Here is a 17,157-nt window from a genome sequence, read left to right as displayed (position 1 = left end):
GTTACTCTGGATCACGCTTGCTAGTCCTGTAATAATGCTTGCTAATTACTGTCTTAATTAATGTTCCCTTTGTAGTTACTCTAGATTCACATCTTTCTCCAAAGAGTAAGTAAATAACATTCATAATTAACGTAAGTTAAAAAAGTAGCAGTAACAAAGAGCTGAGGTTATGTTTCCCAGCAACAAAACACAACTAAAAGAGAAAGATATGGTGAGTCATGAATTGCTTACCTCAAGCGTTTCAGCGTACGTGATCACGGGAAATAAACTAAACAAAAGAAATCTAAGCTCAGAGGCTCAAGGTCTGAGACGTGTAGGGTCCTCTTGCTTGGAGAGGGAAATAGAATAAAGATTCTTATCTAAAAATACTGAAGAGAGAAAGACAGTATAATTCTCTCTTCATGTAAACTAGCACAATGGTAAAATCTCAACCGTCCACTTAACCTACTTTGTGTCTGATCTGAAGAACTAGGGTGTATGAGGTTGTAAGCTATCTACTACTATTTTTATGCTTAGACTAATTTGGTATGTACTTATTTTTTAGTAGATAACTCCCATTTCTCAGATTTTTTTTTTCTATTAATTTGGTATTCGTTGTGTTACAATAGCTAATTAGATCTTGGAGTGAAAATAGTGCTTTGATCAAAGAAAAAAGAGTGTTTCAAAAAAAAAAAGTAGTGAAAATAGATATAATCTTGAAAGGATAACTCTAAGCATAACAACAAAGTTTTACTGACTTAGCTATTTCTTCATCAATCATGGATTTGTCTAAAATTGTGTAAATGGCATGCTCTAGAGAAGTAACATTAGATAGCAAGTTTGATATGGAAAACCTCGTTCATGCATCATAACCTTACGGAAACAACTCCTTAAATTTATCTGATTACCAACTGTGCGCCAAAAGTAGCTGCTTCTTCTTGCCTCTCCAAAACCTTCTTTCTTAAATCATTTACAATCTTTTTAACTTCATACTACAATGATTTCTTTTTCCTCACAAAACACTCGCCAGCCCGATTGTTTCCCCTTCGTCTTCTTTAGCTTCGGAAGTACTTGCTGGTCCGCGAGTCCTTACTAAAGTCAAAAAGTTTTTAAAATATGTCAAGAAATTGAGGATTGATAAGAAAATTTGGTGTATGAGAGAGTTAGAGAGGCTTACAAGTGACGTTGGTGATGACATTCATGGTCTTCTGAGCAGCAAGTGCTCTTAAGTTGTTCCCTGTACCTAACAGCAACAAGCTCCTCATGAGTTGCTTCTGTTCTTTGGGACTTAGAGTTTTCCCCATAGCTTCTTCGAAAGCACGCAAGTCGTTGGGTGTAAGACAAGGAAGTGAAAGCAAAACCTGATACCACGATCAAACAGAGATACTCTAGAGTCAGCTTTTACAATGGTTAATTGATATATACAAACAAACAAAAACCTAACCTGGCGAGGGGCTGGGTCTCTGTCAGAGAGAGAAATAAATATTTCACGGCATAGGTTAACTAGATCAGCACTGTTAACGGCATTTGACTCCATGGCTAAGCCTCTAATGACCGCAGAGAACAAATCCTTTGACACAAATTCTCTGAGCTCAACGTTATTTGTCAGGATCGCTAGCAGAACAACCACACCACAAAAGCAACAGACTTTAGTGGTTGTTTCCCCATCTGTCCATGTAAACACTTCCAAACAGATTTGCAGAGCTGGGAGAGCCACGTTTTTGTGATTCAGGAGGAAGCTGCGAACAAGATACATTATTAACTCTCTTTTCATCCAAAAGTTACCAAGGAAAGAGAGAAGTACAGTATACATACCCAACCATAGAGTTGGATTTGAATGCAAGCAAATCCTTGGGAGAAGACACGTCAATACGTCCCACAGGGCCTGAATGCTCCAGAACAGGAAGCCCGGGGTTTAAACCAGGAGAAGCCATTGTTGAAAGGAGGTTGGCAATCTCCCTAGTTAGATCCCTCAGCAGTTTTTCTTCCATTACTTCAAGTTTCATGTCCGGCCCATTTTGTACACCAAACGAATCTGGAACTTGTGCTCTGCCCTCACGCATAAGACTGGCCCAAGAGGAGCTAACAGCTTTCTGACAATGAATAAATAGTGGGTGCAGGAGAACTTCAAGCCATGTCTCCCACATATCTGCCGGACAAGATTTTACAACATAAACAACAAAGGAATGAATAAGCTGTCGCATGTGCCTGAACTCCATTGACTGTAAGTTCTCCATGAGTGCTACTGCCACATAGTTAGCATCTAGGCATTTGAAGAATGTATCTCCGATTGTTGCTGATAGACCCAACACACAGTATCTGCACATGTGGACAATATTTTTTCACAACACAAAGTTTATTGAAAGTTTAAGATAGCCAGGAGAAGGGAAGAAAGATGAAAATGGCGTGTAACCATAAGGAGGTTAATAGATTTGCTTACCCACTATCTCGGATCCCTTTCAACCAATTTCTCACATCAGATTCATTTGCCTCGGATTGTCCTTCTTTACCACCATCAAAAGATCCATCAGCATAAACCGAGGAGACTTTTGAAAATTTAGGAATTGCTTCCCCAAGGAGACTGTATCGCTCAACATCAGCCATTGTCATCGCTGCCCTCATTTCTGGGGGTAGTGTTTGATATACTGAGGGAGACCAAAGGGAATGGATAACACGGAGAAGCTACACAAACAATATAAATGAGTGTTATCATTTTTTGGCAGCAACCAAGCTTAATTGCGTTTTAACTTTGGGCGTCAATGTTTTGAAGGAGGATATACGTACCTTTAAGAGAGGTGGCAACATCCAAGAAAGATGATGAGCCATAGGATGCAAATCTTGACTTGTTACTGAGGTCGTATTCAAGTTGCTTTTTCTGTGTCCACTTCTCTTGAGTGCCTTCTCAAAGAATGTAACGGTGTGGAACAAGGACCACATGAAGGGGGTGTTGGAGCACAAACGAACGAGACCCATAGGGTCTGATAGATAGCAATTCTGCCACTCTGATTGGATCCACTGTTGGCTCAATGGCTCCAGCAACCAAGCAAGAACTTCTTGCTGCTGTTGAGCTCTGCACGAAGTTTAGATCTTATCTAAGAACATGATATATCTGATGCTGGATAAATGCAACAAATGAAACTTCATATTACCCTGCTGCAGAAGCCATAACAAGAAATGCTTCACCCAGAATGTTATGCTCTCCACGGAGTAACGTTCCCTCTCTTTGCATATATGCCATTGTATCAGCAATCGACTGTGAAAGGACGAAGTTAGAATGAGGGTTAACATGAGCAGATGAAAATGATAATTCCAGACGGCAAATGTGAAACAACACAAGAAAAATTGAGCAGTAAGAATGTCCCAACGGACAAATGGTCAAGTCATAGTTTACACAATTATGAATGAGCGACACAAATAAAGTCATAGTCTACTAATCATAGATAGGCGAGCTTCAACGAATAAGTTCATCAACTAACAAGTTTAATTATGTTGCTTTAATTTGAACCAGTGCAAATGAACAACAAGCTAAAAATTAGCCTACACGTGGTCTCAATGTATATCCATATATCAGAGCGGACAGGCTTATCAAATCACAGGGTGACTTTCCAGCCTTAAGACCTGAGTAACTATAGGTGCCTTGTTTTGTATCTGGTCCCTAAAGTGGAGAAAGGAGAGATCGGATTTACCTTCATGTGAGGCAGAACACTTTTATCAGCTGTTTTAGCTATACGTATAAAAGACGTGCAAATCTGCAATCTTGCGACTCTTGAAGTACTAGTTGCTGGATCCTGCCAAGGAAACACGCGATAGGAAAACTCAGTTACTACTTGACGCTAGACACTGTAATAAGGGGATATTACTTGTGTACACATGCATGTGCATATGTCCATGGATGAATTTCAACACTGAAAATATGTAACAGAAACAAACCTTGACAATGTGTGGAAGAGAGGTAAGCATTTCAAACAATTTGCTGATCACATTTCCAACTGCATCTGGGAAATACTTGAGAAAGGGACCCATTGCATCCAGATAGTGCCCATGCATTTTTATAAGTTCCGGCTCAGTCAATTTCAATGAGAGAAGCTGCTGAAGCAAGCCTGCTCATCAAGTCAACAATTCAAAAATGAATGAATGAGGATCAGAAAGTGTCAAAATAGAGAAACACTGGAAGGATATAAAATATGATACCACATACCCTCAAATATTCCACGCAATGAAAAATGAACATCAGAACCACCACCGGCAAACTCACTGAATCCATCAAAAACCGTTGCTACAATACAATCAAAAGCCAATTGCTGGCTGTCCAACACTGCTACATCCTGAAATGCACATTTGTAACACGAACACATAAATTACGGAATATCACAGCTATCTAAAATTGCATGCTGTTAAAAAAACTCAAAACTCAAAAGACAAAAGCAAGTCTTTGTAACAAAACCTGAAGAGGCACTGGAGAAGCCAATAGATCTTTAATGAGGGTGATAATCCTTTCAGATATTTTAGTACTGGCAACGAGGGGCTTGTGAGAAGCAATAAACTTGACCAAGTCTAACTGCACCAAAAAAAAAACAAGGTTCTGGTTAATTTGTTGTGTGGGAAGTACAATTCAATGCATTGGGCTGGGAAACATACAAGCCTTGATCGGTATTGGCCAAAGTCTCCCTTTCCTTCGAACTCATCACTCCACAGTTCTAAAGGCCCAAGAGAAGGAGCAATTCGAGGAGGGACTTTTTCTTTCTTGAGCATCCGCTGGAAAGATACATCCAGGATTGTGCTAGCGATGTCATCACTAATAAGACCTAAAATCTTTTTCTTTTCGTTATCAACTTGGCTTGAACTTTGAATGCCACCAACTGCTAGTCCCTCTCCACTTGGATTAGCGGCAGCCTTTGGCTTTGTTAGTAAATCCCTCATAAATGCCTACAAGACAGAACAAAGAAGTTTCAATGTCTCTGTAGTTTATATATCTCAATGGATGCCAGGAATGGAAAAGATCGTTGTTAGAGAATCTCACATACCAGCCAGAAGAGCATTGCTTCGAAGTGAAGACCCAACTTAAAGTGTTGAAAGAAACCAAGCATCTACAGTCCAAAAAGTTCAAACAAGTGTTCAAACTAATAGATTATAATAGTGCATAATAAAACAAAGATACCATAAAGAAACCCATTCTTTCGGAAGGTTACTTCAATATGAGAAACAACCTATATATGTTATCTAAGGAGTAACGACATGGCCGTCATTAACTAAAGTGCAGCTACATCCTAGCTGAGCATAATACAGAACTTGAGCCTCAACATTTAAATCTGAAAGGTGATTGACGCAACGATGTCAGTACCTGTTCAAGGTAGAGAGCCAGTACACCACCATCAGTAGCAATACACTGCAGATTTGTTGAGCCTAAAGAAACCAAACTTTCACATATACACTCAGCAAACTCATAATCACTTTCATCGATACCCGCAGCACATGAAGCTGATCTGTATAAGAACTCTCTGGAGACATTCATCAGACTCTGAAACAGACTGCTAATCGCAGCATCGAATTCTGTACCAGAAACATCACTAGGTCTTTTTCTGCAGAAAAGGAAAAAAAAAATTCAAATGTCTACTCTTAATTTAAGGATATCAGGTCAAACAGCGCGGTTGCATACCTTGAGCAGACAAGTTTGAAAAAATCACAAGCATGAAGACGGAAGTCAGGAGAGGAAAGTAACGCACCGCACCTATTACAAATTTGGGGATCACGTTTAGCAAGAAATCTAAACATGTAGATGATCTGTATAACATTTTCTGCATGAGTATACTTACCCGTTAATGATTCCATATCTAGAAAGATCTAAAACAGGAGCCCATTCGGCATATGCATTGATGGCATTTAAACAAGCTATGACCACAGCCGCATGCTGTTTTGCTAAGTCAACTTGTTGCCTACTAGCTTCATTCATTGCAGCTCCAAAGTGTCTCTCGAGAAGCTGCATTTTAAGTAGTGCATCAAATAACCGCTACAACAAACAACTAAACATGAGTGGACAAAGTTGTGGCATACATTATACAACAAAGGTAAAATCTCCGGCAAAGATTGAGTAAGTCCCCGCAACAGTAGCCGACGCCTGTCACCTGAAGAGAAAGTTTGGCTGAAAGTTAGAGAGGGGTACTTTACATGTATTCCCCAAAAAATATATGTGAAATGAATCATATAAGAAAATAAAAAATATCTACATTAAGGAGTCAGGGTGTAAATGCGCAACTGAGCTAACAACCGAAAGTGTGCATTTAAAATTAAATACAGTCTTTTCAAATGTAAGCAAATAAGCATTTTTCACTACAACCCTGAAAGAGGGGTCAACCCACGGGTAGAAAAATGCAAGAAAAATTAAAACAACTCCATTCTCAAATACCTTCCAAGTCCTCATTGTGAACTGTAATATCTTCAGGAAGCCATCTGAGCATCATCGAGACCACTTCAGCCTGGTTTTTAAGAGAACTCGTTAACACATTATATGTCTGCCTTCAAGAAAGGAACAGAATTAAAGAAATGAGAAAGCATTCTACTTGTAATGGGCCCTGTGCAGACAAGGAGGTTAGTGAAGGAAACAACTCCTGCCAAAGATCGGGGCCTTCTCTTCTGACTATCTGTAACATGGAAACATTAGTAATCCACACAAACTGAAAGCAAAAACTAATGATGACTGCAGGGGAAACTTAGATAAATATGAGCTCCTACCTCAGCTACAAGGGCAGCTGACTGACTCTTCAGAGACCATTCCTCAGATGGACTAGCAATCTCTGACATTAGGTCAACGGAGACCTTAGCAAAGTCCCTGCGTTCTGAGGGGCTTAATTCTTCCCACCGTAGTCTAACAAGATGCTGCAAAAGGAGAAAGATAGCTACATCATAAGGTTGTTATGCTCTTCTTAAATGCTGCAATGAAATCTCGCGTATAGTCCACTCAAAATTTAAATATTGATATGGTAATCTCATTACAGCATACATAAGGTCATAAAAGTGAGCGTGTCAAGAATGTTGAAGAAACCTATCAAATTTCAGCTTGCTACCCAAATACTTCATAGGAAACGAGTCTGTGTTATCGCATTTTATATGATGTTATTTACAAGTTACAAACTAAACCTCCCTCCCAACTAATAAGAAAGTAACAAATTCATTTTCAATTTTGAATTTCAAAAAAACGAGGCAGCAAATGACCTTCAACATAGCATGCAATCTATATCCATACTTTCGCATTAACATCTCAACTTTCCCAACTGAACTCAGCAACGTCAGTTAATGGGATAATACAATGATATTCCAAACCAATACCTGTAACATTTTGAAGGCATGCAGACGGATCTCTGAAGAGCATTCCTTCTTCACTAGAAGTAAGGAAACGTGTGCTAGAACCCTGATATCTCCAGATTTAACCTGCAACCATTGTAAGGTAACAGATCACGAATAGCTCAATCAAAAACAAATGCAAAGACACTCATAAAACCCTGATGCTGTCCTAAAACAGTGATAGATGCACCAAATTTAGGTTGAACACAGATTATCGTCGCGTACTAAAACCTCAATCACTAGCAATCAAAACCTCAATCACTAGCAATCAAAAACACCAAACCCTAAAACCAGAAAAGGTAAAGCAACAACCTTTAATCTCAATCTTGTGTCTAAGGCAGGGGATCGCTAGTAAAATTTAAAACCTTTACGAAGTATATCAAGTTGCAGAAACCTCAGCATTTCAACAAGCAAAGCGTAACTGGTAACACTTAGACCAGCACACAATCAAATATCCACACGCACGCAAATCGATTTAAAAAGTAAAAAAAAAAAAGGTGAAGTTTTTAGGTATACAGACAGATTCGAGGAATGCAACGGCGGCTCTGCGAGCATCGGGAGTGGAGTTATAATCGAGGACGGCGAGGATCGCTTGAGCCACGTTGCTAGCTGTGCTGCTGTTGCTAGCATCCATTGTTTCCGGGCGAAAGAGAGCTGCTTTTCCCCCTTTTTTGAGAAAATCGTCTTAATAGCTAAGAAGATTCTCCTACGCGTCTTCCACTTCTTTTGAAATTCAACAGCTCGCGAGAGAGAGAGAGAGAGAGAGAATCTGTAATGGTTTTAATGCCGACTCGAAGCAATCTAGCGTTGAAACAAAGTCTCAGTTTCGAATTAATTTTATATTTTTAAACCTCAAAATGATAATTTTTTATTTTGTTAAATTTATTACAATAGCTTGTTAATTTTATTTTATTTGCAGATAATTAGGAATTATGGTGTAGAAAAGAAAGAAAAAAACAGCACATGTTCTTATTTTTAATTTGAAAAGTACTAATTGAATTCATAAAAATATACTATTTCCTCTGTTCATAAAAAATGTTTTAAAAAAAATATTTGTTTAAAAAAAATATGTTTGAAGTTTTTATGTAATTTTTATTAGTTAATAATGGTGAATTGTAATTTTTTTTAAAAACTGAATATTTTGAAATTAGTTTGGAGTTGTGAAAAATTAATAAGGGGAAGAATAATACATTTTTAGGAATATCGTGTATCAGATTCTTTTCTGTCTAAAGAAAAGAAAAAGCTGTTTCTGGTCCAAAATGGAGAAGAAATACACTAGGAAAAAAGTATTTCTATATTTAATTTCTTCATTCAAAATCAAATGTTATCAAACCACTAAATAATTTAAACAAAAAAAAAACAACAGTAGAACTAAAATAAAAATTTGCAGCTGAAGAAGAAATATTCAGACAACAGCTCTCTTTCCATCAAACCTTCACATCCATCCTCATACTACCACCGCCGCAACCACCACTCCTTCGCGTCTCAGCTGCAATATCAGTAAACTCCACTGGCGCTAGAGGGCCAGACCACATCTCGAGAGGCTCATTGGCGTAAGAAGTAAACGAAGTTGAGCTAAAAGGTATCTCAGATGGTTCAAAACGCCTAGACAATCCCATTGGGAAACCGAGCAAACCGTCTTGATGCGGAGGAGGGAACTTCTCACTCTTGCTCTTTGCGTTTGCGTGAGTGATCATACGCATTCTCTGTCATATGAAAAATATCAGATAATGTTTGAACAAAACATGATAAGATAAAAGAAGTAGTGTTCTCTTACATCAATGTTAGATTGAACCTCAGCATTAGCCTCTGGAACCGGCATTGCTCTAACAGCTCGTTCTCGGGGTTTTGTTCTTCTTCTTCCATTCTCGTGTGAGTTTTTACGTTTTTCTCTTAGTCTGTTGGCAGCAAGAACTCTCATTCACATGCATCACTCTGACATTCAAGTAAAATTTGACACTAGAAAAGTATACCTTCTATACTCTTCATCTCGTCTCTTGGCATCGATCTCTTTAGTTGGTGGATACTTGGGGAGATCAAAAGGTTGACACGGAAGAGGATACGTTGTGAAGAACTGTTACAACACAACATACAAAAAGTTTCAAACTTAGTCTACATTTGATCATCCATTGTAGGCCTGCGATCATTAGCTGAACTGAACCGAAAAACTCGGTTTTCGGTTCAGTTTAGTTAAAAGGTTCAGTTCAATTCGGCAACTAAAAAACAAATTGGGTTTTCGGTCAGATTCATTCGGTAACTGGTTAATTCGGTTTTCTGAAAGAAAAAAAAAACAAAATGTTACCAAATTCAATTTCAAACCGAACTAATTAAAATCTAAATCGAAATAACTGAATTAAACAGAAACTTTTCGAATTTTATTCAAGCTAAACCAAAAACCAAAAACCAAAAATTTTTGTAGAAATTTTTAAAACCAAACTAACCAAAACCGAACCAAATTTCTTTTCAGTCACTTCGGCGAGACTTTGACCAACCCGAACTAACCGAATTCTAAACTAACCGACCCAAACAAACAGAAAAAATGAACCCGCAGGCCTAATCCATTGGTTACCCATTCCAATCTTTCTTTGCAATGTATGTTCATAGATACTTACATCACTCATCGATGCAGATGTAGCACTCTTACGCTCAGCAGGGTCAAGTGCCAGGAGAGTATCCATAAGAGAAACTGCCTCGGGAGAGAAATCTTTATAAACCTCTCTTATGCGCCTCTTATACTGCGGTAAGGGCCTGTGTTGAGCATGCTTACGAGTAGAAGGTAACTTAATCTTCCTCCAATACTCTTCTGAAGGTGATCCACACAGCTTATAGATCCTATGCAGCTGCTCTACCTACAAAACAAAGATTTAACATAATCCATGAGAAGAGTTTTAAACTCGAAATGAAAATCAATGTCAGTCTTAAGAGTTTGAGAGCTAAAACCTCGGTTCGACCTGGCATTATCGGTCTACCAGTAAGTAACTCGCCTAAGATGCAACCTGCGCTCCATAGATCAATACCAAAACCATACTCCACAACACCATGAAGAAGCTCTGGCGCTCTATACCATAAAGTAACCACACGGTTAGTCATCTGTTGCCTTCTTTTTGGATCAAAGAACGTTGCAAGACCAAAATCACCAATTTTGAGAACTCCTTCGTCGTCTATAAGAAGGTTTGATCCTTTGATATCACGGTGAAGCACACCTCTGCTGTGACAATGCTCGAGTCCCGAGAGTAATTGTTTCATATAGCATTTAACCTGAAACTCAAAGAGTCAATACATTTTGAAACACTTGAAGAACGGTTTTGTTTTGAAAACGTTTTGAAACTAACCTGTTGTTTGGTGAACTTTATGTCAGGGCTTGCGACAAGACCAGCAAGATCATGGTGCATGTAACGGAACACTAAGTACAAACTGCTTGACATTCTTGAAGTAACCAAACCTTCTAGTTTGATTACATTGGGATGATCTAATCTCCTCAGTATCAGAATCTCTCTAGCCATAAACCTCAAGCTCTCTTTTTCCCTTACATCGCACCGCACTTTCTTTAAGGCTACAATGTTCCCTGTTAGCAAGTCTTTCGCTTTGTACACATTGCTATACGTTCCTGATCCAATCTATTCACCAAAAAAGAACAGATTCAGTATCACAACAATCTGATAAGAAGATGAAGGGAAAAAGCAGAACTCACTTTCTCAATCTTCTCAAAAGAATCAGCCTTTCGTGGAAGCCAACCGTTAAGAGCTTCTCCACAGATTTCAGATAACCAAGATGGCCAACCTGCAGCGACCTGCTCACCAATCAGATGCTTTGGCGGAATACTCTTCCTCGGGTCAGCCTTGTTCGATCTTTTACTTTCTCCTTTTGGCTTTTCATTCTCCTCTTTAATCTCATCAACTCCAGGAACAGGAACAACAATACTACTAATAGTCTCAGCTTCAATTCTAATAGACGTGGCCACGGTCTCCTTCACTTCAATCCGTTTAGATTCGACCCTTGTGCTGTCTTGGTGCCTAGAGCCAGAAACTGAGTCTGATGAAGAAACGGGTCTTCCCAATACACAACCCATCTCACGAAACTAAGCTTCATTTGCTCAACATGTTTCACTGTAACTGCTTTAAACAAAACAAAACAAAACCCAAAGTCAACAGCTTTATTATCTCTGGGAAACAAAGAACTCTCTAAAGGTTTCATATCTGACAGATCAGATTGACAATAGAGCAAGTGAAGAACATCCAGTGAGATGGGTACAAGAAAGTTCCTTACTTTATGATAGAGGAGGAGCAGAGCTCTAGACCCACATGAAAAATTCTCAAACTTGAACAAAGCTACTTCAGCTTGAGCTCAGGCAGGAGCAGGAGCTGTGTCAGTCAGAGGAATGTAAGGATCTAAAAGTAGTTATTAAAAGAATGCAATGTTGAGAGGGAGAAAGAGAGGTAAAAGAGAAGATGTGAATCAGAAGTTATTTGTTTTGAAATAAAGAAGAGCATTTAGTTAAAGTATACAAAAAATAACAATAACGGCTCTGTGGAAAGCGAAGGTCATTGATTGATAACACACAAAAAGACATAAGAGTCAACAGACCAAAACACAACCCTTCCACTAATTACGGAGAAATGAACCAACTTTCAATTCACAGACCGACAACAAAATTGCTGAAGCCTTCTTCTTTTATCCTCAAAACTGTTGTAAATTAATTATGGAACAATTTATATATATATAAAATTACAATAGACCGTCGTAGATAAATAGAAAATATACAAATACTAAAGTGATTAGGAAAAAGAAATCCTAAGCATACAAGGAAAAATAAATTGTCTAAGTAAAAAGCAAATATGTATATTTGGTTATGACATTCACAAATCGGTTCATAACACTCCCCCTTGAATGTTATAACCATAAGAGCTCGTAATACGCTTTGGATGTTGCCTCATTAAAACCTTTCTAGGAAAACCCAGTGTGACAAACCATGGATAAGGAAAAATAGTACAACACGTATTACTCCCTCTGATTTGAACCTCACTGAAAGGTTGATGTTGGAAGTAACTTGATGAATAGATCTTATGAATTATCACTTGAATGAACATGAAGTACTTAGACCCCTCTCGTCTTCTAGACTCGTTGGTGAAGAAAACTTGGGTAGAATATGTTACTTAGCCGTCGATCATCCTATACTCTGATCGAATGGACCTTGACTACACGCGCCTACGGCTTGCCCTATGATAGTTGGTCTTTCTTTACCATCGGCCACAATCTGATCGAACATATTGAGTTATGGACCTCCAACCCTGCGGCCAAATATACTCACGAATTTCTTGGCTAATGTTGTTGCGATGGTTTGTTTCATAACCTGTTTGAGATCTGATAGATAACATGTATCAACAAAACCAATTAACCTTTCTTTGGGCTGGTTAGTATAAAATAAATCAAAATATATGTCTAATCCCGTCCCAGTGCCTTTAGGTCAGATATGAGCTAAGTTTAGATAGTAAATACACGGCAAAACATGTATCTGGCTTAGTGTAGCTTGCCAGATACATCAAAACTCCTATGGCACTGAGATATGGCATTTCGGGACCAAGAACTTCTTCATCCTCTCTCATTGAACCATGCACACAAATTTGTTCTTTATCAAATCTCTTGAGTACATTTTCTGTATATGCCATTTGATGCACAAGGATTTCATTATTAATGTACTCAAACTGTAAACCCAAACATAATTTCGTTTTGCCTAGGTTTTTCATCTCAGATCTTTCTTAAGATATTCAACTGTTTGGGACATGTATCCAGAGGTTCAGATTATCAACATACACTGATATTTTTGAATTTCTTTATGCAATGTTGTTCTCGAGAACTTGTTTTATCTTTGAGCTCAATAACCTCTGGTACTTCTATCTTTTTATCCAATGGACCATCTAATTTCCTTTCTTATATATATTGCCAGACTTATTAGGAATCTAAAAGTATTTGTATCCACCACAGGGGAGTATATTTCCTCATAACCTATTCCTGGTCTATTGTGAGAATCCTTGTGCAATAATCTGTGCTTTATATCTCACGATTTCTCATATTCATTTCTCTTACTCACAAAGACCCATTTATATCCACTGGTTTATATTATATGGCGTCTATATTATATGACCAAATTCGCCTCTCTTTTTTAAATAGTCTAACTCCATGTTTCTATTTAATCCAATCTGATCTTACGAGTGCGCACTCTTATATTGACGTGGGTTCGTGATCCTCGTTTATATCCATTAGTTCAAGTGCTACCTTGTGTATAAATATATCATCTATGTGTCGACATTCTTATGTGTTCCATTATGTTCCATACATGAGATAATCGATTACAAATTCATTATTATCAGGATCATTAGTACCCTGAAGCTTGGTGTCCCAAGCCTCAGTGTTTGGTACCTTAGAGCCGGCCGGCTTTGTTTTCATGTCTAGGATGGTTTCCTCGACCTCAGATTTGTTTATCATTCTCTGCACCTTTCTTTTGTTTCCGAGGATTCTTATCTTTGGAACCTATCGGTCTACCACGTTTCAGACGTTGTTTAGACTCTGTAGCAACTTGATTATGTCCTTCTTGGACTTCAATTCGAATTTGTGCTTTATAAGTTGGTATATATGACTTAGTCACTCTCTTTCGGATCAGCAAATGAGTCTGGCAATTAATTAGCTAGCTTTTGTAAATGTATTATCTTTTGGACGTCTAATTCACATTCTTTAGTCCGAGGATCTTGCCAAGACAATGATGGTTGATTCCTTGTAATCTCTTTTACTCTTTTACCAGCTTATTACTTTCTCCCCCTAATCCGTATACATGGCCTCAAACTGATCACCCATATTTGGTTCAAAGTACTTAATAATCGTGGGAGAATCATATCCAACATATATCCCCATCCTCCTTTGAGGTCCCATCTTAGTTCTCTGTGGTGGAGTAATTTGTATATAGACGGCACATCTAAATGTCTTACGATGGGATATGTCTGGCTCTTGACCCGTTTATCTAATCGATGGGGAATATCTATGCTCACTAAATGGCCTAATGCGTATTAACTTAGATGCATGTAAATTTCGTGTGGCCCAAGCTGTGACTGGGAGTTTTGACCTTATAAGTAATGGTCTAGCAATCTGCTGTATGCGTTTAATAAAATATTTTGGCCAAGCCGTTCTTGGTATGGACATGTATCACGGAATTGTCCACACTTACCCCCATGGACATACCATAATCATTTAAATGCTTGAGACATGTATTTACCAGTTTATTATTTACTTAGTCTCTTTGACTGGTGATGGCCTATCAATGAGTTTTCCTTGTGTACATGCTATACACGTGAAATTCTTTGGGATAACTCTTTCTTCCTTTCAATGTGTGCCCATTTGTATATCAATTTCGCATTACGTTTGAACCAGGATGGCCAATCCGGTTATGCCATAAAGTAAATATTTTTCGCAGGTATTTAGCTTCTATCATCCTGATCTTGACATAGTAAAGACTAGTAGAAAATGCAGGTATAGTCTCGACCATTTTTCTATGGTCTTGGGCAAAATTTATATATCTAAAAGGAACTTTTTATTTCCTTTGCCCATTGTTTCAATATGGAAACCACTCTTATATCTTTTAAACTCAATGGGCTTCTATGAGTGAATATAAATCATTAGATCTCTTTAGTCTGGCCCTAGCCTATCATGAGAATGGCTATACCCGCAACTATATTTCTTAACTTATATATTTGAAAAATCATTCATTCCTTTTACTAAGTTCAGAGCAAACAAACCAATAAAATAAATTCAAAGTGATAAAACAAAGCAAGTATAAAAGCAAAACAAACAGAAGTCGAAATCAACATTATTCTTTTAGGCAATCAGAGGTTTCATATTCCGTAGGATCATCTCTTTCATGATCAAAAATCATCTTTACCATCTTTATATACCAAGTGGGCTTCAGGATTCTTCCCTTTCAGACTCTTGATAGAGGTCACAAAGATGTTTGGGAGTCCTACATATCTTAGCCCAATGGTTCTCCATTCTACATCTATGACACACTGATTTGGTCGAGCTTTGTGGTTTAAAGGATATACCACGGTCTCTGCCTCGACCATGGCTCAAATTAGGTTGATACACATGGACTTTGCCATAGTGGTTCCCACTGCCAAATGTATAATAGTGGCCATGTCCACGTCCTTTCTACCCTCCACAGCCATGGTCGTGTGGTCTATCATCCTGGACGTGGTTAGATTCTTTGGATTCTTTCTTTTCCTTTGCGGCCTTATTGGCTTCAGGTAATGGGGTTGATCCAGGAGGTCTCAATTCATTGTTTCTTATTAGCTAGCAATAGAATCATCCACGGACTTTTAGTCCTGAATTCTGGGATTCATCCTTAGCTTTTGGTAATAACACCTTTCTTTGGTGATCATATCTCGATTTGAATTCTGTCCAAATGTCTAAAGGATTCTCAATTGTCAAATACTGATCTTTGAGACTCTCAATAAGATGATGGCGAATAATTAATATTTCTTTGTATCAATCTTTCTCATTGGCATTATTGCCTTCTATGATACATTCACCAAGTCTTTTTGACTTTGCGATAATCTTTGTATCCAATGCCCACCGTAAATAATTATCTCCAGAGAGATTTAGGGCAACAAATCCAGGTTGATTTTCGACATCTCAAATCATATATCACTCAATATTTAGGTATAATTTTCATGCGGCCTTACTCTTAAAAACAATCAATTCGGATTTCAATCTTGTGAGGACAATGAATATCAATCTTAAAGGCATTTAATCAATCAGTCAATTTCTAGCAAGAATCAGCAATACTATTTCTATGTGCTCATAATAATATGGTGTATCAAGATTAGCAAAAACGGATTCAATTAATCATGCAATTAGAGTTTAACAATCAATGGATTTTAACAAGACTAGTAAAAATATTCATTAATCACTCAATCAGTTTCAAGGCTGATTTTAGCAATACTAGAATATAGATTTCAAGCATGAATTTCAATGAATCAGTTTCAAGGCTGATGGGTATTTAGCATAAACCGTGTGTAAATAATCTATCTAGTATCCGAATTTATCAAACCTCAAAAACATATAATCAGATCAATCAATTTAATAGAACTCATAAGCATAATGAATTTAGGGTTTCAAGTTTCAGATATGCGGATTAAAGTTAGGACTAGAATTAGGGTTTCATGATTTCTAATCAAATCAATCAATAAAATCAAACTTAGCATACAATCTTATCATGAATCTATCAACCTAGCATACGGTTTCCTATTCTCAAAGACAATATAACCTATCAGATCAATATAACCTATCATACGGATTATTTAGGGTTTCTATTTAAAACAGATCAGATTACAAAACTATCAATCCTAGCAGATGATATTAAACCTCAAGAATCATGCAATCAGATCATTCATATTTTAAATAAGTAAACCTCAATCAATCTATCAACCTATAGGATTATATCAGCAAAGCAAGTTAGCAACCTATCGGATTCAATCAATGTTTTAACAGGCTGGTCGGTTTAAACAATTTTAAATCAGATGAACAATTAACCAAGCAGGATGAGAAAATAAATCTATCAATCCTAACTGTGATTAAAGCATTAATAAAAACAAGCAGGTCAGATTTAATCAAGACTTAAACAGATCAGAATTATTAAACTAGCAGGATGAGAATAATAAATCTAGCAACTTAACGGTCAAATAATTCTAGCAACATAGCATCAGATTCAATCAGATTTAAAACCTCAATGATCAAAACCGAAAACAGTTTTGATTTCAAAAATATTCGATTAGGGTTTTAATATGTGATTTGATA

General features: G+C 37.5%; 2 protein-coding genes across 4 annotated transcripts; both read right to left on the bottom strand.

The window, feature by feature from the left end:
• Positions 1–675: 675 nt before the first annotated feature.
• On the bottom strand, positions 676–8,166 carry LOC106348657 (protein HASTY 1-like). 2 transcript variants are annotated; one of them, XM_013788433.3, is made up of 22 exons: positions 7,838–8,166; positions 7,303–7,404; positions 6,709–6,852; positions 6,537–6,617; positions 6,383–6,452; positions 6,031–6,101; positions 5,793–5,956; positions 5,636–5,707; positions 5,321–5,558; positions 5,004–5,066; positions 4,618–4,905; positions 4,424–4,537; positions 4,178–4,304; positions 3,910–4,079; positions 3,666–3,767; positions 3,129–3,232; positions 2,764–3,049; positions 2,420–2,661; positions 1,795–2,298; positions 1,424–1,718; positions 1,157–1,340; positions 676–1,071 (listed from the first exon to the last, which is right to left on the bottom strand). In XM_013788433.3, the coding sequence occupies exons 1-22, from the start codon at positions 7,949–7,951 to the stop codon at positions 992–994; spliced, it is 3,615 nt and encodes a 1,204-aa protein (XP_013643887.2). In that variant the 5' UTR covers positions 7,952–8,166; the 3' UTR covers positions 676–991. The 2 variants fall into 2 exon arrangements, with proteins under 2 accessions (XP_013643887.2, XP_022561937.2); XM_022706216.2 differs by having other exon boundaries at positions 676–1,067.
• Positions 8,167–8,593: 427 nt separating this feature from the next.
• Positions 8,594–11,819, bottom strand: LOC111203380 (probable serine/threonine-protein kinase At1g54610). Of its 2 annotated transcripts, none has more exons than XM_022697161.2 (8): positions 11,584–11,819; positions 11,009–11,432; positions 10,650–10,934; positions 10,258–10,575; positions 9,930–10,166; positions 9,291–9,391; positions 9,095–9,215; positions 8,594–9,023 (listed from the first exon to the last, which is right to left on the bottom strand). In XM_022697161.2, the coding sequence occupies exons 2-8, from the start codon at positions 11,384–11,386 to the stop codon at positions 8,745–8,747; spliced, it is 1,719 nt and encodes a 572-aa protein (XP_022552882.2). In that variant the 5' UTR covers positions 11,387–11,432; positions 11,584–11,819; the 3' UTR covers positions 8,594–8,744. The 2 variants fall into 2 exon arrangements, with proteins under 2 accessions (XP_022552882.2, XP_022552881.2); XM_022697160.2 differs by having other exon boundaries at positions 11,009–11,429; positions 11,584–11,818.
• Between the last annotated feature and the right edge of the window lie 5,338 nt (positions 11,820–17,157).

Source organism: Brassica napus, chromosome C7, assembly GCF_020379485.1.
Source record: "Brassica napus cultivar Da-Ae chromosome C7, Da-Ae, whole genome shotgun sequence".
Classification (NCBI taxonomy): Eukaryota; Viridiplantae; Streptophyta; class Magnoliopsida; order Brassicales; family Brassicaceae; genus Brassica; species Brassica napus.
Note: the sequence above shows the minus strand (reverse complement) of the source record. Positions and strands in the feature narration are given on the sequence as shown.

Excerpts from the sequence above, each read along its gene's own strand:
- LOC106348657 (XM_013788433.3), bottom strand. The coding sequence starts at position 7,951 with ATGGATGCTAGCAACAGCAGCACAGCTAGCAACGTGGCTCAAGCGATC. Across the intron at positions 7,405-7,837 it reads CCGTTGCATTCCTCGAATCT|GTTAAATCTGGAGATATCAG; the intron begins GTCTGTATACCT and ends CAATGGTTGCAG. Across the intron at positions 3,050-3,128 it reads GTTATGGCTTCTGCAGCAGG|AGCTCAACAGCAGCAAGAAG; the intron begins GTAATATGAAGT and ends AACTTCGTGCAG.
- LOC111203380 (XM_022697161.2), bottom strand. The coding sequence starts at position 11,386 with ATGGGTTGTGTATTGGGAAGACCCGTTTCTTCATCAGACTCAGTTTCT. Across the intron at positions 10,935-11,008 it reads CTTTTGAGAAGATTGAGAAA|ATTGGATCAGGAACGTATAG; the intron begins GTGAGTTCTGCT and ends TTTGGTGAATAG. Across the intron at positions 10,576-10,649 it reads TAAAGTTCACCAAACAACAG|GTTAAATGCTATATGAAACA; the intron begins GTTAGTTTCAAA and ends TTTGAGTTTCAG.